General features: G+C 46.0%; 1 protein-coding gene across 4 annotated transcripts in view; it reads left to right on the top strand.

The window, feature by feature from the left end:
* Nucleotides 1–20350, top strand: part of col17a1a (collagen, type XVII, alpha 1a) — a 124367-nt gene that overhangs the window by 46570 nt on the left and 57447 nt on the right. For all 4 annotated transcript variants that reach the window (XM_041210478.1, XM_041210476.1, XM_041210475.1 and 1 more), the window contains 11 exons: nt 1675–1755; nt 2083–2124; nt 3006–3149; nt 4532–4741; nt 5248–5268; nt 7319–7345; nt 10633–10695; nt 11361–11438; nt 12114–12158; nt 14458–14484; nt 15372–15425. In XM_041210478.1, the coding sequence (XP_041066412.1) occupies nt 1675–1755; nt 2083–2124; nt 3006–3149; nt 4532–4741; nt 5248–5268; nt 7319–7345; nt 10633–10695; nt 11361–11438; nt 12114–12158; nt 14458–14484; nt 15372–15425 (792 nt within the window). The remainder of the gene's footprint in view (nt 1–1674; nt 1756–2082; nt 2125–3005; nt 3150–4531; nt 4742–5247; nt 5269–7318; nt 7346–10632; nt 10696–11360; nt 11439–12113; nt 12159–14457; nt 14485–15371; nt 15426–20350) is intronic.

The following is a 20350-nucleotide window of genomic DNA, read 5'->3' as shown; positions in this document are numbered from 1 at the left end:
ACATGTCCTGGCCCTGGATGTGCTTCTGTAACAGAATCATAGAATTGTTACAGTGTAGGAGACCATTCATGTCTGCATCAGCCCTCTGAGTATTTTAACTTAGTGCCAATCTCCTGCCTTTTCCCTATAACCTTGCACATTGCCACAGTAAAACAGCACCCGGGCACTCTCTCAGTAAAATAATTATGAATGCCCTCAGTGTCCAGGCTTGATGAGGTGCACAGAGCCATCCAGAGCTCAAAGCTCTGATCTCTGTGCTGAGTTATTGAATCCTGGCCAAGGCAGCAGTGGGGAAGTTCAATGGAGCTTAGTGCGCTGCACAAAGGAGGGGAATAACAGCGAGGGTTCCTGCAGCCAATCTACCACCCAGCGACCCTCCTGCTGCAACATCAGGCTGGGGTCTGAATGAATATCTAGCTGACAGGGGCTAGATCAGATACCAAGAAGGGATCTAGATATCTGAGGAGGTGTCAAGGGAGGAGGAAATGATTTATTCAACAGGCTGCGATCAGATTGACCATTCCCACACAGGACTGAGAAGTGACAAACTCCAGTCCATTAACTACTTAATATTCAAACAAAGGGAAAATCAAGACAATTTCAACTGGAATAAGTTATTTCCATGGCAATACTGTGGAATGGAGATTAACAAAGTGGGCAGGAGGTTACAGAGGCGAAATAGAATTTAGAGAGAGAAAAAAATAGGCAGTACTGGAAATAGACAAGGGAGCACGAAAGCAAAATACTGTGGATGCTGGACTTCTGTATGACTCAGATCTCTGAAGAAATGACATAAGGACTCAAAACGTTAACTTTGTTTCTCTCTCCACATGCTGCCAGACCTGCTGAGTTTTTCCAGTATTTTCTTTTCTTATTAAGGAAGTACAAAATGCAGATTCCTGCCAGGTCAAACCTTCACCACAGCTCCGTGGGTAAAAGTGCAATCCCCTCACTGACTCGCCTCTTCATCTCCTGCACTCCCAGTGCCCCCTGGAACGTCCTGCAGCCCCTGGCACCCTGCAACCCCCTCAACCACTCAGCCCCTCATCCCTTGCAGCCCCCCTTGCCACCTTGCACCCCCTTGCCTGACCTCCCTCATTCTCCCCTCAACCCCTTCATCCCCTTGCTTCCTGTATTCCCCTCACCCCTTGTACTTTCCTCGCCCCCTGCACTCCCCGCTCACCCCTCCGTTGCCCTCTTCACCTCTATCATGCCTTGCACTTGTTTTGCCCCCTCACCCCCCTCGTTCCTCTGCACCCCTCACTCTCCACTGCACCTCTCCAGCCCCCTCACCCTCTTTCCTTTTCCCCTGCACCCCATCCAACACTCTCATTCCTGAACACCCTTGCCCCTTTGCCCCCTTACCCCTGCACCCCCGTCATTTCCCTGCACCCACTCGCCCCTCTGCACTGCCTTGCCCCTTCCCACCTGCTACATGTCCCTCATCTTTGCACTCCTATTTTCCCTTGTACCCCTCTCACTCCCTTTATCCCTTACGCCCCTTGCACCCCTTATAGTCCCTATACCCCTCATGTCCATTCACCCTTTATTCCCTCTCCGGATACTGCTGATGGTGCCACTAGTGGAATGGGGAAAGTTAATGTAGAGCATTAAGGGTGGATTTTATGTTGTGAAACTCAGCAGGTTAAACTGATACTGGTTTGTGTTTTGCAGTGTCATTGACAGATAACACCTTGAAGAAAGAGCATTTGGTTTCAAGTGGCACTGAATCAGGAATAAAGGCTCAAACAAATGGTAAGCAGAGGATAGAATAACAATGCAGGGGAACGGGTGCCTCGTGCAGTTTCAATGACCCAGGTATTCACAGGAAAAATGACTACGCTCCCTAGTCTGTTTATTTCATAAACCAGTAACTTGTTGGAAATTAATCATTTCGGAATTCAATTAAAGCTTCAACATTTCTGCAGTCTTTACCTGATTCTCTATCTTCCTCTCTGTTTCTCTCAATCTCTATCTGACACTTTCTATCTCTCTGTCTCTTTGTCTCTGATTTACTATCTCTCTATATGATACTGTTGCCTGTTCACTGGTGAATCACTATTTCCCTTTCTGTTTGTCCAGGAGGCTTGAAAATGCCAACTAAGGACAAGGCAACATATGCAGGTCAGTGAACAAACCTCCCGTTGGTTCCTTGTCCCTCTTTGAAAGAATAATACTCGACAAAGCCAAGCTGAAACACTTGGATGAAATAGAGTGACAGTTCAGGACGCAGTGGTTGTGAATGTAAAGAATCCTAAAGCCCTGTTTGTATTCACAGAATGATACAGCACAGAAAGAGGCCATTCAGCCCATCATGCCTGTGATGGCTCTTTAAAAGAGCTATCCAATTAATCCCACTCCCCCTGCTCTTTCCTCATAGCCCTGCTATTTTCCCTTCAAGTATTTATCCAATTCCCCTTTTGAAAGTTACGGTTGAATCTGCTTCCGCCTCCCTCTCTAGCAGGCAAGTGCAGATCACAACAACTAGCTGTGTAAAAAATACCCCTCATCCCCCCCACCACCCACCCCACCACCTCACCCCACTATCCTCTGGTTCCTTTGCCAATTATTTTAAATCTGTGTCCCTTTAGTTACTGACCTTCCTGCCACTGGAAATAGTTTCTATCCAATCTATTCACAATTTTGAACACCTGTTTTAAATCTCCCCTTAATCTTCTATGCTCTAAGGAGAACAGTCTTCTCCAATTTCTCCATGTTACTGAAGTCTATCCCTGTTCTCAAATCTCCTCTACACCCTACCCAGGCCTTCACATCCAGTGTGGTGCCCAGAACTGGACACAATTGAGACTAAACCAATGTTTTAAAGTTTCACTGTAATGTCCCTGCCGTTGTATTCTCTGCCCCTCTATAAAGCTCAGGATCACCTTCTACAACAGACACCACCTCTTTCCAAGTAAACTCTGCTCCTCTGCCCGCCGACTCTGAAGGACCTGTTCTCTAGCTATGTTGAAAATTTCTCACATTTCCTATGCCTCTAATTGCAGAGATCCGATCGAGTGAGGAGAATTTGGGCTCCATTCCCTCCTGGTGCTCCTGCTGTCGCTGCTGCAGCTGGTGGAAGTGGCTGCTGGGATTGCTGTTGGCCTGGTTACTGCTCCTAGGCCTCCTCTTCGGCCTCATTGCATTGGGTGAGGGGGGGGACAGAGATCGGGGGCTGGTAGAAGGGCAGAGATCGGGGTTGGGGGGGGAGGCTTGGGGAGGGGTAGAACTTGGGGGATGGGGAGGGGCAGAGAGTGGAGTTGGGGAAAGGGCAGAGAGAGGGGACTGGGGGATGGGGAGAGAGCAAGGGCTAGGGAGGGGGAACATAAGAAATAGGAGTAGGAATAGGCCCTCAAGCCTGCTCTGTCTTTCAATATGATCATGACTGATCTGATTGTGGCTTCAGCTCCACCTTCCTGCCTGTTCCCCCATAACTCTCCCCTCATCGATCAAAAATCCGTTTATCTTAGTCTTGAATATATTCAATGACCCACCACTCTCTGGGGTAGACAATTCCACAGATTCTTCTTGAGAGAAGAAATTCCTCCTCATCTCTAGTTCTAGATTCTCCCAACAAAGAGAAACAAAAAGAATGGGGGAAATAACCCATCCAGACCAGTTCGTAACTGGTATTAGTAGCAGTAGCCCTGCCTCCCTGCCAGCCATACTGGTGCCATGAGCAATAATACTAGTTCCACTTTCATCAACTCCAACCAGTACTACAGGGCCGCACCCCTCTTCCAGCAGCTGGGAACTGGTGGCCAAACTCACTGGCCAAACCTGGTACCAATCCCACTGGCTTTTCCCCAACAACCCCCTCAGGATCTTATATGTTTCAATAAGATCACCTCTCATTCTTCAAAACTCCAATAGGATTGGCCCAATCTGCTCAATTGAGAGAGTGGGAGCTTGGGGAGGGGCAGCGAGCAGTGTCGGGAGGAGTTAGAGAGAGCAGGAACCGGCAGGGTGGCTTGATTTTCTTGTACTGATTGAGATGCAGAGGAAAATCCAGCCTTTGTCTCAGGGCATTACCCACTCCCTTAATACTAAGGGTCAGGGCCTAGGGTGGGCAGGGGGGGGGGCGGGGTGGTGTGTTTTGAGGCAGGGCGAGTGACGGCTTTGTTTGGGTAACTGGGTAACCCAGGTAACTGGTTGCCAACTCCAATTGGATGCATTCCTGGAGTTTTGAACATGTGATCCCTCCCCTCCATCTACCACAGCTAGTTAAACAGCTCCTGTTTTTCCCATCTCCAACACATTATATTTATGAGACTGAAGTGTTGATGGGGAAGCAGAAAATTTATTGGAATACCCCAAGAATGTTTCTCCCTGGCTTTCTCACAGCATTGCTGAGAAGATTAATCCTTAATTCTTGGAGACTCCAGGGCGATGCAGGAGGGTTGGCAACCCCCTATCTGGTTTTCCAATTGTTTCTGGATTCCTTCCTGACTGGAGACTGTTCAGGATGAGCCCAGGTTGGTAGAATGAGTTGATATGGTAATCACTAACCTGTGTGACTCTCACTTTTCAGCGGAAGAGGTGAGGAAGCTGAAATCCCGCGTCAATGAATTGGAATCTGGACCGAGATTTGAGAAGTATGTTGCGCAGCCTGGCCAACCCTGCTTAATGAAGAATGACTCAAGGGCACGGGTGAACACAGAGCCTTGTGGCTCAGGAGCAGATATCAAGCGTGACCTATGGAACCAAATTAAAGCCATGCTAGAGTCCCCAGAATATCAAGGTGAGAGCAGAATCTCGGGAAAATGACCAAGCCGCTTCTTTTGGGTGGATCAGTTGAACACAGTAAGACTCCCCCATCATTAATGTTCAGGAAATAAGATGATTCTTATCAGCACAAAATCTCTGTCCTCTGAGATCTGTTTCTGATTCACTTTCCCCCTATATCCCTCAATCCCACCTCTCCCCATATCCCTGTCTTTTAACTGTCTTGTCATCCCATTTGCACTCTCAACCCAATTATCCTTTTAGTGAGAGAGTTCCTTTGCCTCCCCTCTGCTCCAACTCTGTCTGTCCGTGTGGTGTCACAAGATGAGAGACACAGTTTTGAAGTAGGGCAGAGAGAGATGGCCTTAAACACTGAGTGATTCAAGTATGTTTTACTGAATATTCTGGTTTGGAACTTATTTTTAATCAGCATACAGTAAATGCTCTTTAAAGGGGAAGTGATCAGACTGACTCTCCTCCATGTTGCTACCCAGCATTGATTCTCTTTATCTTTACTTACAGCTTCATTGAGAGGACTACAAGGTAAGTAACCAATATGATGGAGCTGTGATTTTATTAGGACTGAATTTTCCCCAGCCCTGGGGTGAGGGGCTGGCAAATGGATTGGGGGTGGTTTGTTGGGGAGGGGGGGTGGGTGGTGAGTGGGGGTGAGGTTGGTGGTGGGGAGTGTGAGGATAGAGGGAAGCTATGTTGGGACGGTTCTCCAATACATTCTCTCCACCAGGGAAGTTTTGGGGATTGGATCAACTGCCTGCACTATGGAGGTGGGCAGCCAACTAAGTCAGTTACAGATGCAATTAAGGTCTGATTTTTGCAGTCATGCCACTGTTTTGTGGCCAGTAGAGAAGCCCCCACTGCGTGCAGAGGCAGCCATCATAAGAGGCAGCCTCTCTCTGGCAGGCCCATGTCCCAAAGAGGAGACTGCAGCCAGGAAAACCCACATCCACAGCCTAAACGATCCACCCAGAGGATTACCCTTCTGTTTCAATGGGCCTAACAGCTGCAACCCAAATATTCAAATATTTTACCTTTAAAAGACATGAGCCACCATGTTGAGCTGCCCTCATGATCTCTGAATTTCCTCAGCAGTGTCCACCTCTCTACATGGGGCTGTGGAGGCTCCAGAGCTGATTGGGCAGGCAGCACCGAGAGACTACCAGCTGCCCTTAATAGGACAGCAAGTGTGGAGGGGCCAATTAGGAGGCTGCCTCCTGGAAATCTGCACTGATATACACACAGCTGATGAGTGCAGACTTGAAACCCACATTTGTTTCTGACTTTGGGGTCCTGAAACATGTGGCAAAATCCAGCCAGATATTTGTGGATAGCTGTTTTAGAGAGACAGCACAGGCATGATGAGCAAAACAGCCTCCTCTGTGCAGTAAGTTTCTATGATTCTATGCACTATGTGCTCCTTTAACTCTATGCCCCTACAGATGAACACTCCGGCACAGCTGTCTGCTGGACCAGTCCACCCCTGCACAGCTGTCTGCTGGACCAGCCCCCTCCCCCACACAGCCGGCTGCTGGACCAGCCCCCTCCCCCACACAGCCGGCTGCTGAACCAGCCCCCTCACCCACACAGCTGTCTGCTGGACCAGCCCCCTCCCCCACACAGCTGTCTGCTGGACCAGCCCCCTCCCCCACACAGCTGTCTGCTGGACCAGCCCCCTCCCCCACACAGCTGTCTGCTGGACCAGCCCCCTCCCCCACACAGCTGTCTGCTGGACCAGCCCCCTCCCCCACACAGCTGTCTGCTGGACCAGCCCCCTCCCCCACACAGCTGTCTGCTGAACCAGCCCCCTCACCCACACAGCTGTCTGCTGGACCAGCCCCCTCCCCCACACAGCTGTTCTGCTGGACCAGCCCCCTCACCCACACAGCCGGCTGCTGGACCAGCCCCCTCACCCACACAGCTGTCTGCTGGACCAGCCCCCTCACCCACACAGCTATCCGCTGGACCAGCCCCCTCACCCACACAGCTATCTGCTGGACCAGCCCCCTCACCCACACAGCTGTCTGCTGGACCAGCCCCCTCCCCCACATAGCTGGCTGCTGGACCAGTCCACCCCCGCACAGCTGTCTGTTGGTATTTTATTGATGTTTTTAACAAAAATTCTTTAAATTCTGTTACCTTTTGAACAGGTGTACCAGGGATTAAAGATGAGCCTAAAAACTTCCTTCAAATTTAGTTTTTAACCATTTCTCCTCTTCACACTCCACTATGCAGCATCATGTTCATCATTCAGGTTATTTTATCTGCCTTCACCTCACTGAACCTGGCTCTCTCTCTCTCTCTCTCTCTCTCTCTCTGTCTCTCTGTGGCTGTCTCTGTCTCTCTCCCTCTGTCTCTCTCCCTCTGTCTCTCTCCCTCTGTGTCTCTCTCTCTTTCTCCCTCTGTCTCTCTCTCTCCCTCTGTCTGTCTCTCTCTTCCTCTGTCTGTCTCTCTCTGTACACTTTTTATTCTGACTCTCTCACCCTCCCTGTACCTCTTCCACTTCATTTTGTGTATCTCGCTCAGCTCTGAAATTGTGCTAATCTTTTCTTTAACCTGCACCCATCTTTTTTTGCAGGTGATCCAGGATTTCCTGGAATGCCAGGTAACTTTAACTTGTGTCAAAGCGACTTGTACTCTTTCCATAATTCTCTCTTCTATAAGATCAATATATAAGAGCAGAGAAACCTCAGGAAGATTAAATGACCAATCAATTGGCCTCATTCTTTTCAGAAATTAACCCATTACTCATCTTCTCCCTGTATCCCTCAATCCCACCTCCATCCATATTCCTCAAATCCCACTTACCCACCTCCATCCATAACCCTCAATCCCACCTACCCACCTTCTCCAATATCACTCATTCCCCCCACTCTATCACGATTGAATCTGCTTCTGTGCCCTTTCGAAAGTGCATTCCGGATCATTACTCACTTTGTTAAAAAAAATTTCTCATCTCACCCCTGGCTATTTTGCCAACCATATCATATCTGTTTCCTCTGGCCACTGACCTTCCTGCCAGTGAAAACAATTTCTCCCTGATTATTCTATCTCGACCCCTCGTGATTTTGAAATCTTTGAAATCTCCCTTCCCTGCTCTAAGGAGAACAACTATAGCTTCTCCAGTCTCTCCATATAACTGAAGCCCCTCATCCCTGACACCATTCTAGTAAAGTTCTTCTGCGCCCTCTCAAAGGCCTTGATGTCCTTCATTATTGCTCATAATCCTCTAGCTGGGGCCGAACCAGTGTTTTATAAAGGTTCAGCATTACTCCCTTGCTTTTGTCCTCCATGCCTCTGTTTAGAAAACCAAGGATCTCATATGCTTTTTAATTGCCTGGTGGCATATTCTCCAATTCAATTCCTGTTGGTGAGATAAGGTCGATGTATACACTATTTGTTGATTGAGATATCAGGGTGAAGCTGAGAAATGAAAATGTGGTAAAATACAAATGTGTGTCAGAGAGGCTTGCATTGCAGAATTCTCAGCTCCAATTGGTCAGTGATTCTCATTGCCCCAGCTCCTATTGGTCAGTGAGTCTCATTGCCCCAGCTCCTATTGGTCAGTGAGTCTCATTGCCCCAGCTCCTATTGGTTAGCGAGTCTCAGTGCCCCAGCTCCTATGGTTAGTGATAAAAGCAAAAACTCCAGATGCTGGAAATCCAAAACAAAAACAAAAATACCTCGAAAAACTCAGCAGGTCTGGCAGCATCTGTGGAGAGGAGCACAGTTAATGTTTCGAGTCCGAATGACCCTTCAACAGAACTATGGTTAGTGAGCCTCACTGCCCAGAGCTCCTATTAGTAAGTGAGATGGGGGCCGCAGCTTTTTATATCCATGATTTAGACAGAGACAGAGAATAATGAATCCAAAACAAAAACAAAAATACCTGGAAAAACTCAGCAGGTCTGACAGCATCTGCAGAGAGGAATAGAGTTGATGTTTCGAGTCTGTATGACTCTTCATCAGAACTAAGGAAATAGAGAAATGAGGTGAAATATAAGCTGGTAGAGGGGGCTGGGACAGGTAGAGCTGGATAGGGAGCCAGTGAAGCAAAGAAGAGATCGATGAAGAGTTACACGGACTCGAAATGTCAACTGTATTCCTCTCCGCAGACGCTGTCAGACCTGCTGAGTTTTTGCAGGTATTTTTGTTTTTGTTTCAGATTTCCTGCATCCACAGTATTTTGCTTTTATCGTAGTAATGTATCCAAGTTTGCTGATGATACAAAGCTAGGTGGGAGTGTAAGCTAAGGACACATAGAGGCTGCAAAGAGATATAGGCAGATTAAGTGAATGTGTAACAAGGTAGCTGATGGAGTATAATGTGGGGAAGTGTGAACTTATTCACTTTCATAGTGATTGTAAGAATGGAAAAGCAGAATATTTTTAAACTTCTATCTGTTGATTTTTTTTGGAGAGACTTGGGTGTACTTGTACAAGGAGCACAGAGCGTTAGCATGCTGGTAAAGTAAGCAGTGAGGAGGGTAAATGGTATGATGGCCTTTATTGCAAAGGAATTAGAGTACAGGAATAAATAAGTCTTGCTACAATTGTATGGGGCTTTGGTAACACCACATCTGGAATACTGTGTGCAGTTTTGGTCTCCATATTTAAGGAAGGATATATTTGCATTGGAGGTGTTACACTGACGGTTCACTGGATTGGTCCCTGGCATAGGAGGATTGTCCTATGATGAGAGGCTGAGTAAATTGGGTCTATACTTTCTGGAGTTTAGAAGAATGAGGGGCAATCTCATTGAAACATACAGATTCTGAAGAGGCCTGTTAGGACAGACACCGAGAGATTGTTTCCACAGGCTGGGGAATCTAAAACACGGGGGCACAGTCTTAGGATAAGGGGCCAATCATGGAGGACTGAGAAATTTAGAGTTGTGAATCTTTGGGGAGAATTTTCTCTTCGGCATGTGGGGGCGGGCCCTGCACGCTGATGCGTAAAATGACACGCGGTGATGTCGGGCGTGCAACCCGGCGTCACCGCGCATCATTCCAATCTTCCCTTCGGCGAGTGCGCACCGGAGTTGGTTGCACGCCTGCCAAATTGTCAAAGGCCTGTTAAGGCCATTAATCCACCAATTAAACAAATTGACAGGGCTGCCTGTCCAACCTTAAGGTTGGGGGGCAGATGAAGAGCCCAAGCAGCCTTCGCATTTTGCATGAAACCTCATCCACACTCTCATATGAGGGAACATGTCTGAATAATTTTATTTTTTCTTATTTTTCCAACGTTTCATTTTGATCTTAATCTCCCTGAGGTAGCTCTGTGCCTCAGGGAGACTTCTGCGCTCTTCCGCACGCATGCGTGAAAGAGCACAGGCCCCAATTCTCCCTCCTCGCTCCGCTCACACAGGTAGTGCTGAGCATTACCGGGCGCGTGTCACGCTGGACAGGCCTTAATTGGCCCGCCCACGTAAAATGGCACCTCAGAGCCGATCGCAGGTGACGATCGGCTCCGTGCCTACCCATGCCCGCTTCTCCCAAGACCGCAAAATGAGGAGAAAATTCTCTCCTTTTTAATTCTCTACCCACAGGGTTATGGATGCTTCATTGTTGAACATATTTCAGGCTGGGATAGACAGATTTTTGGTCTGTCTGGGAATTAAGTGATATGGGGAGTGGACAGGAAAGTGAAATTGAAGCTGAACACCAGCCATGATTGTATTGAAAGGCAGAGCACTGTCGACTTGCTGGCTGGTCTACGCCTGCTCCTATTTCTTATGTTCTTTCACCCCAACTCTTATTGGCCAGTGAGCCTCACTGCTCAGCTGCTATTGGATAATGAGCAGTAATGAGAACCTTTAACAGCTGGTCTCTGGGTGAATTGTAAAATAACTGGGAGACTCATGACAATTTATTGTGATATCTCTTTACAGGTCCACCTGGTCCTCGTGGTTCTCCTGGGCAAGATGGACAGAGAGGCCAGAAAGGAAATGCAGGTAAGGCCCAATGGGAGGGACAGGGAAAGTTATTGGTCAATGAAGGGATAGGGAGTTATTAACCAATGGGAGGAACAGGGGTTATTGACCAATGGAATAACAGGGATTTATTGACCGATAGGGAGACAAAGGGTGCTATTGACCCATGGAGGGACTGGTGGGGGGAGTAGTTATTGACCAATGTGGGTACAAGGGCTGTTATTGACCAATGGAGGGGTTGGGGGTAGTTATTGACCAATAAGCGGATGGGGGTAGTTATTGACCAATGCAGAAACAGGGGGTGTTATTGACCAATGGGAGGGACAGGATGCGGGATTGTGGGATGGGGCATGTGGTAGTTATTGACCAATGGAGGGATGGGGTTGTTATTGACCAATGAGGGAACAGGGGTTTATTAACAAATAGAGCGACCGGGGTGTTATTGACCAATGGGGAGATGGGGTGTCATTGACCAATGGGGGAGTTATTGACCAATGGAGAGACAGGGATTTTTGACTAAGGTAGGGGTGGCGGTGGGGGGGTATTATTGACCAATGGGAGGACAGAAATTTTTGACTAATGGGGGACAGGGGCATTTTATTGACCAATGGGAGGACAGGGAGGAGTTATTGACAAATGGGTGCGCAGAATCAATGATCATTGATTTATTTCTTGTTTAATTTCAGGTGAACCTGGAGAGAAAGGTGCAAGAGGACCTCCAGGTGATTCTGGATCGACAGCGAAAGGTGATAAGGGAGACAGAGGTAAGAGAATGTTTCTGCTGAAGCTGAATAATAACTTAGCTCTGCCCTAACTACCTTGATGGGTTCGTGGTTAAGGCCACAATCCAGTTTGTTACTGAACCATAGAGGATGGTTTCAGGTTGGACTGTGCTGTTTCAGCAGATCTCTACAGAAAAACCTTAGAGGAAGGTTAGAGGAAGAATTGGACTGAATAACCTCCTCCTGTGCCTTAATGACTCTATGACTGTAGGACTGAGTTGCTGGCCTGCATTCCCCTGCTGCACTGTCTTCTATTAGTTGGTGCACAGTGCCAAAACACTGTAGAGAATGGTTCCCAGAGTGTGCACCTACAACCCCCACTCTTGACCATGCCAGTGGTCATGGAGTCATTGGGCAACTCCTACATTTACACTTGTCAGTTTTGGGAGAATTGCGTGTTGTTGAAAATATTATACATGAAGGATACAGAAGGAAAATTGTAATTGAAAAATCAAGAAAGCCTGTAGAAATGAAAGTGCATATCCTGCCTCCCTTGAATCCATTTCAGCAGAATTCCCAATCCTCCTGGTCCAATGGGATTCCATGGATTATGAATGTTTCTCCAGTGTGTGGGGTCAGAGATCAAGGGGCCTGGATGTCATGTGATTTAGTATTGGTATCTTTGCGCAGTGTAAAAAGTGCTGTTTCTATTTTCAGGTGAGCCAGGTCTACCTGGACTTCCAGGTTTACCAGGAATGAAAGGTATGAATCGAAGGTTTAAGTGATCACTCAGTCCGGGTGATGCATCTCCGAGAGAGGCTGTAACCTGACACAACCACAAACCTGCCATTAGTATTGTGAATTTTGTTCACTATGTACACAGACAATTACGGAGAGGATGACAAAAGAGACTACAGAGAGTTAGGAAAGAAGTCACAAAACAGTTAGGAAAATAAAGAGGAACTATAAAATTACAGTATTAAGAAATTGTGACATATTCTACAGACACACAGTAAATAACAAACTAACCATCAGTACAAGCCAGAGCCACTGACGGATATACACAATAACCTCACAGGTAACACCAGCAAAATGGCAGAAATATTAAATAATTACGTTACTTCAGTATTTACCAGGTTACATGATGTTTAGAATTCTGTGACCGGGTTATAGAGGCACTGCAGAAGGCACAAAAAAAAATTTACAAGGATGATACCAGAACTGATTCAGGAAAGATGGAACAAGCCGGGGATCTTTTCCCCAGGATAGAGAAGATTGAGGGGAGGGATGAGGTCTGCTAGAGGCCTTTAAAATTATGATGGGGTTTGATAGAGCAGACATAAAAAATATGTTTCCAAATTCTCGGGGAGACCAGAACCAGGGACCATCAATATAAGACAGTCACTAATAAATCCAATCAGGAATTCAGGAAAAACTTCTTTACCCAGAGAGGAAGAATGTGGAACTCACACTGCTCTAAGCAATAATTGAGGCAAATAGCATAGTTACATTTAAGAGGAAACTAGATAAACATATGAGGGAGAAAGGAATAGAAGGATATACTGATAGGATGAAATAAATTAAGGCTAATGAAGACTTATGGGGAGCATGAGTCACTAAAAGCTAGCACGCAGGTGCAGCAAGCAATTAGGGAGGCAAATAGCATGTTGGCTTTCATCATGAGGGGATCTGAGTACAGGAGTAAAGATATCTTGCTGCAATTATACAGAGCCTTGGTGAGACCTCACTTGGAGTGCACACAGGTTTGGTCTCCTTGTGAGGAAATGTTGGACAGGTTAGGCTTGTATCCCCTGGAGTTTACAAGAGTAAGAGGCAACTTGATTGAAACCTTTAAGATCCTGAGGGGTCTTGACAGAGTGAATGTGGAGAGGATGATTCCTCTTGTGAGGGAATGTAGAACTAGGGTCGCTGTTTAAAAATAAGGGGTCGCCCATTTAAGACAGAGATCAGGAGAAAATGAGGAGTCTTTGGAACTCTCTTCCTCAAAAGGTGGTGGAAGCGGAGCCTTTGAATATTTTTAAGGCAGAGCTAGATAGATTCTTGATAAACAAGAGGGTGAAAGGTTATCGGGGGTGGCCGGAAAGGGGAGTTGAGGTTACAATCAGACCAGTCATGATCTTATTGAATGGTGAAGCAGGCTCGAGGGGCTGAGTGGCCTACTCCTGCTCCTAATTTATATGTTATCTAAGGAGGGATATACTTGCCATAGAGGAAGTGCAAGAGGTTCACCAGATTAATCCCTGGGATGGCAGGATTGTCATATGAGCACTTGGCACGTCATAACGTTCAAGGCTATAGCCTAAGTGCTGGCAAATGGGATTAAGTAGGTAGGTCAGGTGTTTTTCACCTATCGGTGCAGATTCGATGGGCCGAAGGGCCTCTTCTGCACTGTGTGATTCTGTGAAATTGGGGAGACAGCGTCTGTATTCCCTAGAATTTTGTAGAATGAGGGGTGGCCTCATTGAAACTTATAAAGTTCTTACATGGTGTGATAGGGTGGATGTTTCCCCTGACTGTTGAGTCTAAAAGTAGGGGACATAATCTCAGGATAAGGGGTAGGCCATTTAAGACTGAGATTAGGAGGAATTTCTTCACTCAGTAGGTGGTGAATTTTTGGCATTCTCTACCCCAAAGGGCTGTGAAAGCTCAATCATTGAGCATATTCAAGACTGAAATCGATAAATTTCTGGGGACTAATGGGATACGGAGATAGTGCAGGAAAGTGGTATCGAGGTAGATGATCAGCCATGTTCTAATTGAATAGCAGAGCAAGTTTGATGGGCCGAATGGCCTACTCCTGATCCTATGTCCCTGTAAACATTGGCTGAATGGTCTGTACAGTCAATGTTACTGTAGAATTTAATTATCATTCGAATAGTAACATACTCCACTCAATACTCTAATTAGGATTATCCAATTAGATTGCAAGCCTCCTGCTATGTTGAGCAGTTTCAAAATTGGTTTGCACAGATCAGCAACTTCTTCAATATGTCTGTCTCAGACACAGAATGAGTTAATTCACCTTCTCTATTCTTGACAGGGGCAATTGGAATGCATGGTCCTCCAGGTAATTTGTATTTTTAATTCTTTGGTAAGATTTTGTAGTAACAAGACTGACCCTCCTCTTAGTTGACAGGAATCCCCCCATGTGGTACTGAGGGTAACAGTGCAACACATGATGTAACAAAGTGTCTTCCACCATTGGCAATGTCCCACAGTCACTATGATTTGTAGAACGGATTTTAAAGTGACCTGTACTTTAGCATCCAGTGAAATTCTTAATGTGTAATCGGTAAGATGGACAGGTGCTCTGCCAATTCTGGTTTTCCCTTCTCTGATAGTCGCTGTATAAAACCGTGGCAGCATTTGAAGAGGAGCTGGGAGTTCGCCCAGTCTTGGCCATCATCCTTCCAATTAACAGCACCACCTACAGATTATTGACGATTTATCCCATCACTGCTTGTAGAACCTCCCTGTAGCCGACACAACAGTCGCTGCAACAGTCACTGCACCACACAGTCATTGGCTGCGACACTCTTTGGGTCCTCCTGAAGATGTGAAAGATTCATTATAAATGCAAGTTCTTTCTTTCTTATGCAAGGACGTTCAGTTCAATGACAACAGCCTTGCAGCTTTTCCTGTTCGCTCTGACATGGACCATCCCTTATGGATAGGAGCTGATCACCTACCTAGAGTAGGTGTGGGTCAAGGAAGTGCCTGTCCATCAGCAGAGCAACCATGAACTGTAAACTCAGGAGGAGAAGCCTGTGTCTCTGCCATTGAGACTTCTCACCTTTTGGTGTCTGAACACAGAGCCACCCCCTACCAGCGCATGGAGCTGGTGCCTCCCAGCATCTGAGGAACTTGAGAAGTGAGAAGCTGATGGGAGGAGAACATGAGGGGAAACTCATTGTCATTTTTGAGTACTAATGCCGGGTTGTTATTTTTCTGTAGGTCCTCCAGGATCTTCAGGGTTCAAAGGTGATACTGGTTCTCCAGGTCCTAAAGGTATGTTCTCAGGAAGGTCTAACCATTGACTAACTTATGAGATGAGAGTCAGTTTTTACTGACAGAAAAATGTGGGATCTGAGTATTCAAAAGGTAGAATATTGCTTAATGGAAAATAAGTTGTATTTCAATAAATGACCGGTAGCCAAATGTGTCAGATACAATTCTTCCAGAATATTTGATTGTCAATATTCATCACATCTAATTCATCATCTGAGTGGCCTTGTGGGGAAGCTGCTCCCTCAGCTTTCTCGGTGCCAAATGCACTAACAAATAGTCCACCTATTGTTTTATTCCCCACCTTTTAGCTTACTTTGATCCCCCCAACCCACACCCACTAGGGCTGTCTGTCACTTGCTCATCCCCCCTTTTGTCACCATTAGCACATTTCTTAGCTAATATCACCACCGTCAACACCCCTTTGTCCTTTTGTATATGACATCTTTAGCTATCTCTTCTTTGCCTCCACCTATCACTGGCCCTCTATCCAGCTCTACCTGTCCTACCTCACTCAACCAGCTTATATTTCTTCTCATTTCTATTTTTCCTTAGTTCTGATGAAGAGTCATACTGACTTGAAACGTTAACTGTGTTCCTCTCCGCAGATGCTGTCAGACCTGCTGAGTTTCTCCAGCTATTTTTGTTTTTGTTTCAGATTTCCAGCATCCGCAGTATGTTGCTTTTATCTAACAAATAGTCTGCTGCCTCTAATCCTTTATGAACTTGCCTATTTAATTTGTACCAGGCCCAACTAAACTCAACTCAAAACCAGACAGACCAACAAAATTCAATTCAACCTTTCCCAGTCTAACTTGCACCAACTCAGCCCAAATAACTCAACACATCTTACTTAAAAGCACACTGTTTAAATCAGCTAAACAGAGCTCATTATAACTCAGCACATCTCAGACCAATACCATTCCATTTTCCCCAGTTCCTCTAATTAAACTCAAACCATAATTCAGCTCAACATAACAACTCTGCATTACTGAACTCCATGAAGGGCACACCAATCAGAGGGTCACAGGCAAACATTGTAATTTAACAGCAGACATTCCAGTATAACACAATTCAGTACATTCCAATGCAGCACAGTTCTGTGAAGCCCAATATCACTTAATATAATTTATATCCATTCATTACAACACAATTACATCAATTGTCAGTTAAGCTAAACCTTTGTAAAACACCGGTTAAACCCTAGCTGCAGTATTGTGCTTAATTCTGGGCCCCACACTTTAGGAAGGATGTCAAAGCTTTGGAGATTTACTAGAATGGTACCAGAGATGACGAACTTCAGTTATATGGAGAGACTGGAAAAGCTGGGATTGTTCTCATTAGAGCAGAGAAGGTTAAGGAGAGATATTTGTTCATGGCATGCGGGCATTACTGGCTATACCAGCATTTATTACCAATCCTTAATTGCCCTAAAGAAGATGGTGGTGAGCTGCCTTCTTGAAAAGCTGCAGTCCATGTGGTGTAGGTACACCCACAGTGCTGTTAGGGAGGGAGTTCCAGGATATTTACCCAGCGACAGTGAAGGAACGGCAATATATTTCCAAGTCAGGATGGTATATGACTTGTAGGGGAATTTGAAGGCGGTGGTGTTTCCAGGCACCTGCTGCCCTTATCCTAGAGGTCACGGGTTTGGAAAGTGCTGTTGAAGGAGCTTTGATGAGTTGCTGCCGTGCATCTTGTAGATGGTACACATTGCTGTTACTATGTGTCAGGAGTGGATGTTGAAGGTGGGGGATGGGCTGCCAATCAAGCACGCTGCTTTGTCCTCGATGGTGTTGACGTTCTTGAAAGTTGTTGCGGCTACACTCATCCAGGCAAATGAAGAGTATTTCATCACACTCCTAGCTTCTACCTTATAGACAGTGGACAGGTTTTGGTGAGTCATGTTTGACAAGTCATGCTTAACAAATCTCCTGGAATTTTTCAAGAATGTAACTAGTGGAGTTGATGAGAGGGAGCCAGTGGATGTGGTTTATTTGGGCTTTCAGAAGGCTTTCGACAAAGTCCCACATAAGAGATTGGGTGTAAAATTAAAGCGTATGGTATTGGGGGTAGTGTATTGAGATGGATAGAAAACTGGTTGGCAGACAGGAAACAAAGAGTAGGAATAAACGAGTCTTTTTCCGAATGGCAGGCAGTGACTAGTGGGGCACCGCAGGGATCGGTGCTGAGACCCCAGCTATTCACAATATATATTAATGATTTGGATGAGGGAATTAAATGTAATATCTCCAAATTTGCAGATGACACAAAGCTGGTGGGAGGGTGAGCTGTGAGGAGGATGCAGAGTTGCTTCAGTGTGATTTGGACAAGCTGAGTGAGTGGGCAAATGCATGGGAGATGCAGAATAATGTGGATAAATGTGAGGTTATCCACTTTGGTAGCAAAAACAGGAAGGCAGATTATTATCTGAATGGTTATAAATTGAGAGAGGGGAATGTGCAACAAGACCTGGGTGTCCTAGTACACCAGTTGTTGAAGGTAAGCATGCAGGAGCAGCAGGCAGTTAAGAAGGTAAATGGTATGTTGGCCTTCATAGCCAGAGGATTCGAGTACAGGGGCAGGGATGTCTTGCTGCAATTATACAGGGCCTTAGTGAGACCACACCTGGAATAGTGTGTGTAGTTTTGGTCTCCTTATCTGAGGAAGGATGTTCTTGCTATAGGGGGAGTGCAGCGAAGGTTTACCAGACTGATTCCTGGGATGACAGGACTGACATATGAGGATAGATTGAGTCAGTTAGGATTATATTCGCGGGAGTTTAGAAGAATGAGGGGAGATCTCATAGAAACCTATAAAATTCTAACAAGACTAGACAGGATGGATGTAGGAAGGATGTTCCAGATGGTGGGGGAGTCCAGAATCAAGGGTCACAGTCTGAGGATACGGGGTAGACCATTTAGGACTGAGAAGAGGAGAAATTTCTGCACCCAGAAAGTGGTGAGCCTGTGGAATTTGCTACCACAGAAAGTAGTTGAGGCCAAAACATTGTATGTTGTTAAGAAGGAGTTAGATATAGCTCTTGGAGCAAAAGGGATCAAAGGATATGGGGAGAAAGTGGGAGCAGGCTATTGAATTGGATGTTCAGCAATGATCATAATGAATGGTGAGGCAGGCTCGAAGGGCCAAATGGCCTACTCCTGCTCCTATTTGCTATGTTTCTATGTTTCTGAGTCAGGAGGTGAGTTACTTGCTACAGAATTCCCGGGCTCTGGCCTGCTCTTGTAGCCACAGTATTTATATGGCTGGTCCAGTTCAGTTTCTGGTCAATGGTAACCCCCCCCAGGATGTTGATAGTGGGGGATTCAGCAATGGTAATGCCATTGAATGTCAAGGGGAGATGGTTAGATTCTCTCAAGTTGGAGATGGTCATTGCCTAGCACTTGTGTGACGTGAGTTACAATTTAAGTTTGTTCTGGACAAAGAAATAGACAAGTTGCAAAAAAATGTTTAGGACTGGGGGAGAGTGGATTTTAGTAAAATAAGGCAGGATCTGGCCAAGGTAGACTGGGAACAGCTACTTGTGGGGGAATCTACAGAAGAGCACTGAGGGGCGTTCAAAAAGGAAATGGGGAGGGTACAGGCTCAACATGTTCCCTCTAGAGTTATAGGAAGGAGTAACAAGCCCAGAGAACCATGGATGACCAGAGATATTCAGGTTACGATGAGAAGGAAAGGAGAGGCTTTTAGCAGGTACAAGGGAAGCAAATCAGTGGAGGCATTAGTGGAGAACAGAAAGTGCAAGGTGGAGCTTAAGAAAGCAATTAGGAGAGCAAAGAGGGGATATGAGAAAGCTCTGGCTGGTAAAAGTATGGAAAATCCCAAGATATTCTATAAGTATATCAATGGGAAGCGGATAACCAGGGAAAGAGTAGGGTCCATAAGGGACCAAGAGAGCAATCTACGGGTGGAGCCGGATGACATCGCTAGAGTGTTGAATGAATACTTCACCCAAGAGAATGAGGATGAAGGTATCGAACTTGGGGAGAGAGAGACTGTGAGGTTCTTAAGCAAATTGATATAGGGAGTGACAAGGTATTGGAGATGTTGGCAGGTTTAAAAGTGGGCAAATCTCCAGGTCCGGATGATTTGTGTCCCAGACTGCTGGGGGAGGCAAGGGAGGATATCACAGGGCCTCTGTCCCAAATTTTTAATTCCTCTCTGGCCACGGAGGAGGTGCCAGAGGACTGGAGAACAGCTAATGTTGTTCCTCTATTTAAGAAGGGTTGTAGAGATAAGCCAGGGAACTACAGGCCAGTGAGTCTCATGTCAGTGGTAGGGAGACTATTGGAGAAAATTCTGAAGGAGAGAATCTATCTCCACTTGGAGAGGCAAGGTTTGATCAGGGATGGTCAGCATGGCTTTGTCAGAGGGAGGTCATGCCTAACAAATTTGATTGAATTTTTTGAGGAGGTGACCAGGTGTGTAGATGAGGGTAGTGCAGTTGATATAGTTTATTTGGATTTCAGCAAAGCCTTTGACAAGGTCCCACATGGGAGATTTATAAAGAAGGCAAATGCACATGGTATACAGGGCAATTTGATAAGGTGATTCAAAATTGGCTTAGTTGTAGGAGACAGAGGGTGATGACAGAGGGGATGCTTTAGTGACTGGAAGCCAGTGTCCAGTGACGTGCCACAGGGATCTGTGCTGGGTCCCTTATTATTTGTCATTTATATAAATGACATAGATAACTATGCAGGGGATAGGATTGGTAAGTTTGTGGATGACACAATGATTGGCCAAGTGGTTAACAGTGAGGTTGAGTGTCTTGGCCTACAGGAAGATATAGACGGGATGGTCAAATGGGCAGATAAAGCGGCAGATGGAATTTAACCCTGAAAAGTGTGAAGTGATACACTTTGGAAGGAGTAATTTGATAAGGAAGTATTTAATGAATGGCATGA

Source organism: Carcharodon carcharias, chromosome 17 (genome assembly GCF_017639515.1).
Source record: "Carcharodon carcharias isolate sCarCar2 chromosome 17, sCarCar2.pri, whole genome shotgun sequence".
Lineage (NCBI taxonomy): Eukaryota > Metazoa > Chordata > Chondrichthyes > Lamniformes > Lamnidae > Carcharodon > Carcharodon carcharias.
The sequence above is the reverse complement of the archived record's forward strand: the minus strand, read 5'-3'. Positions and strand labels throughout refer to the sequence as shown.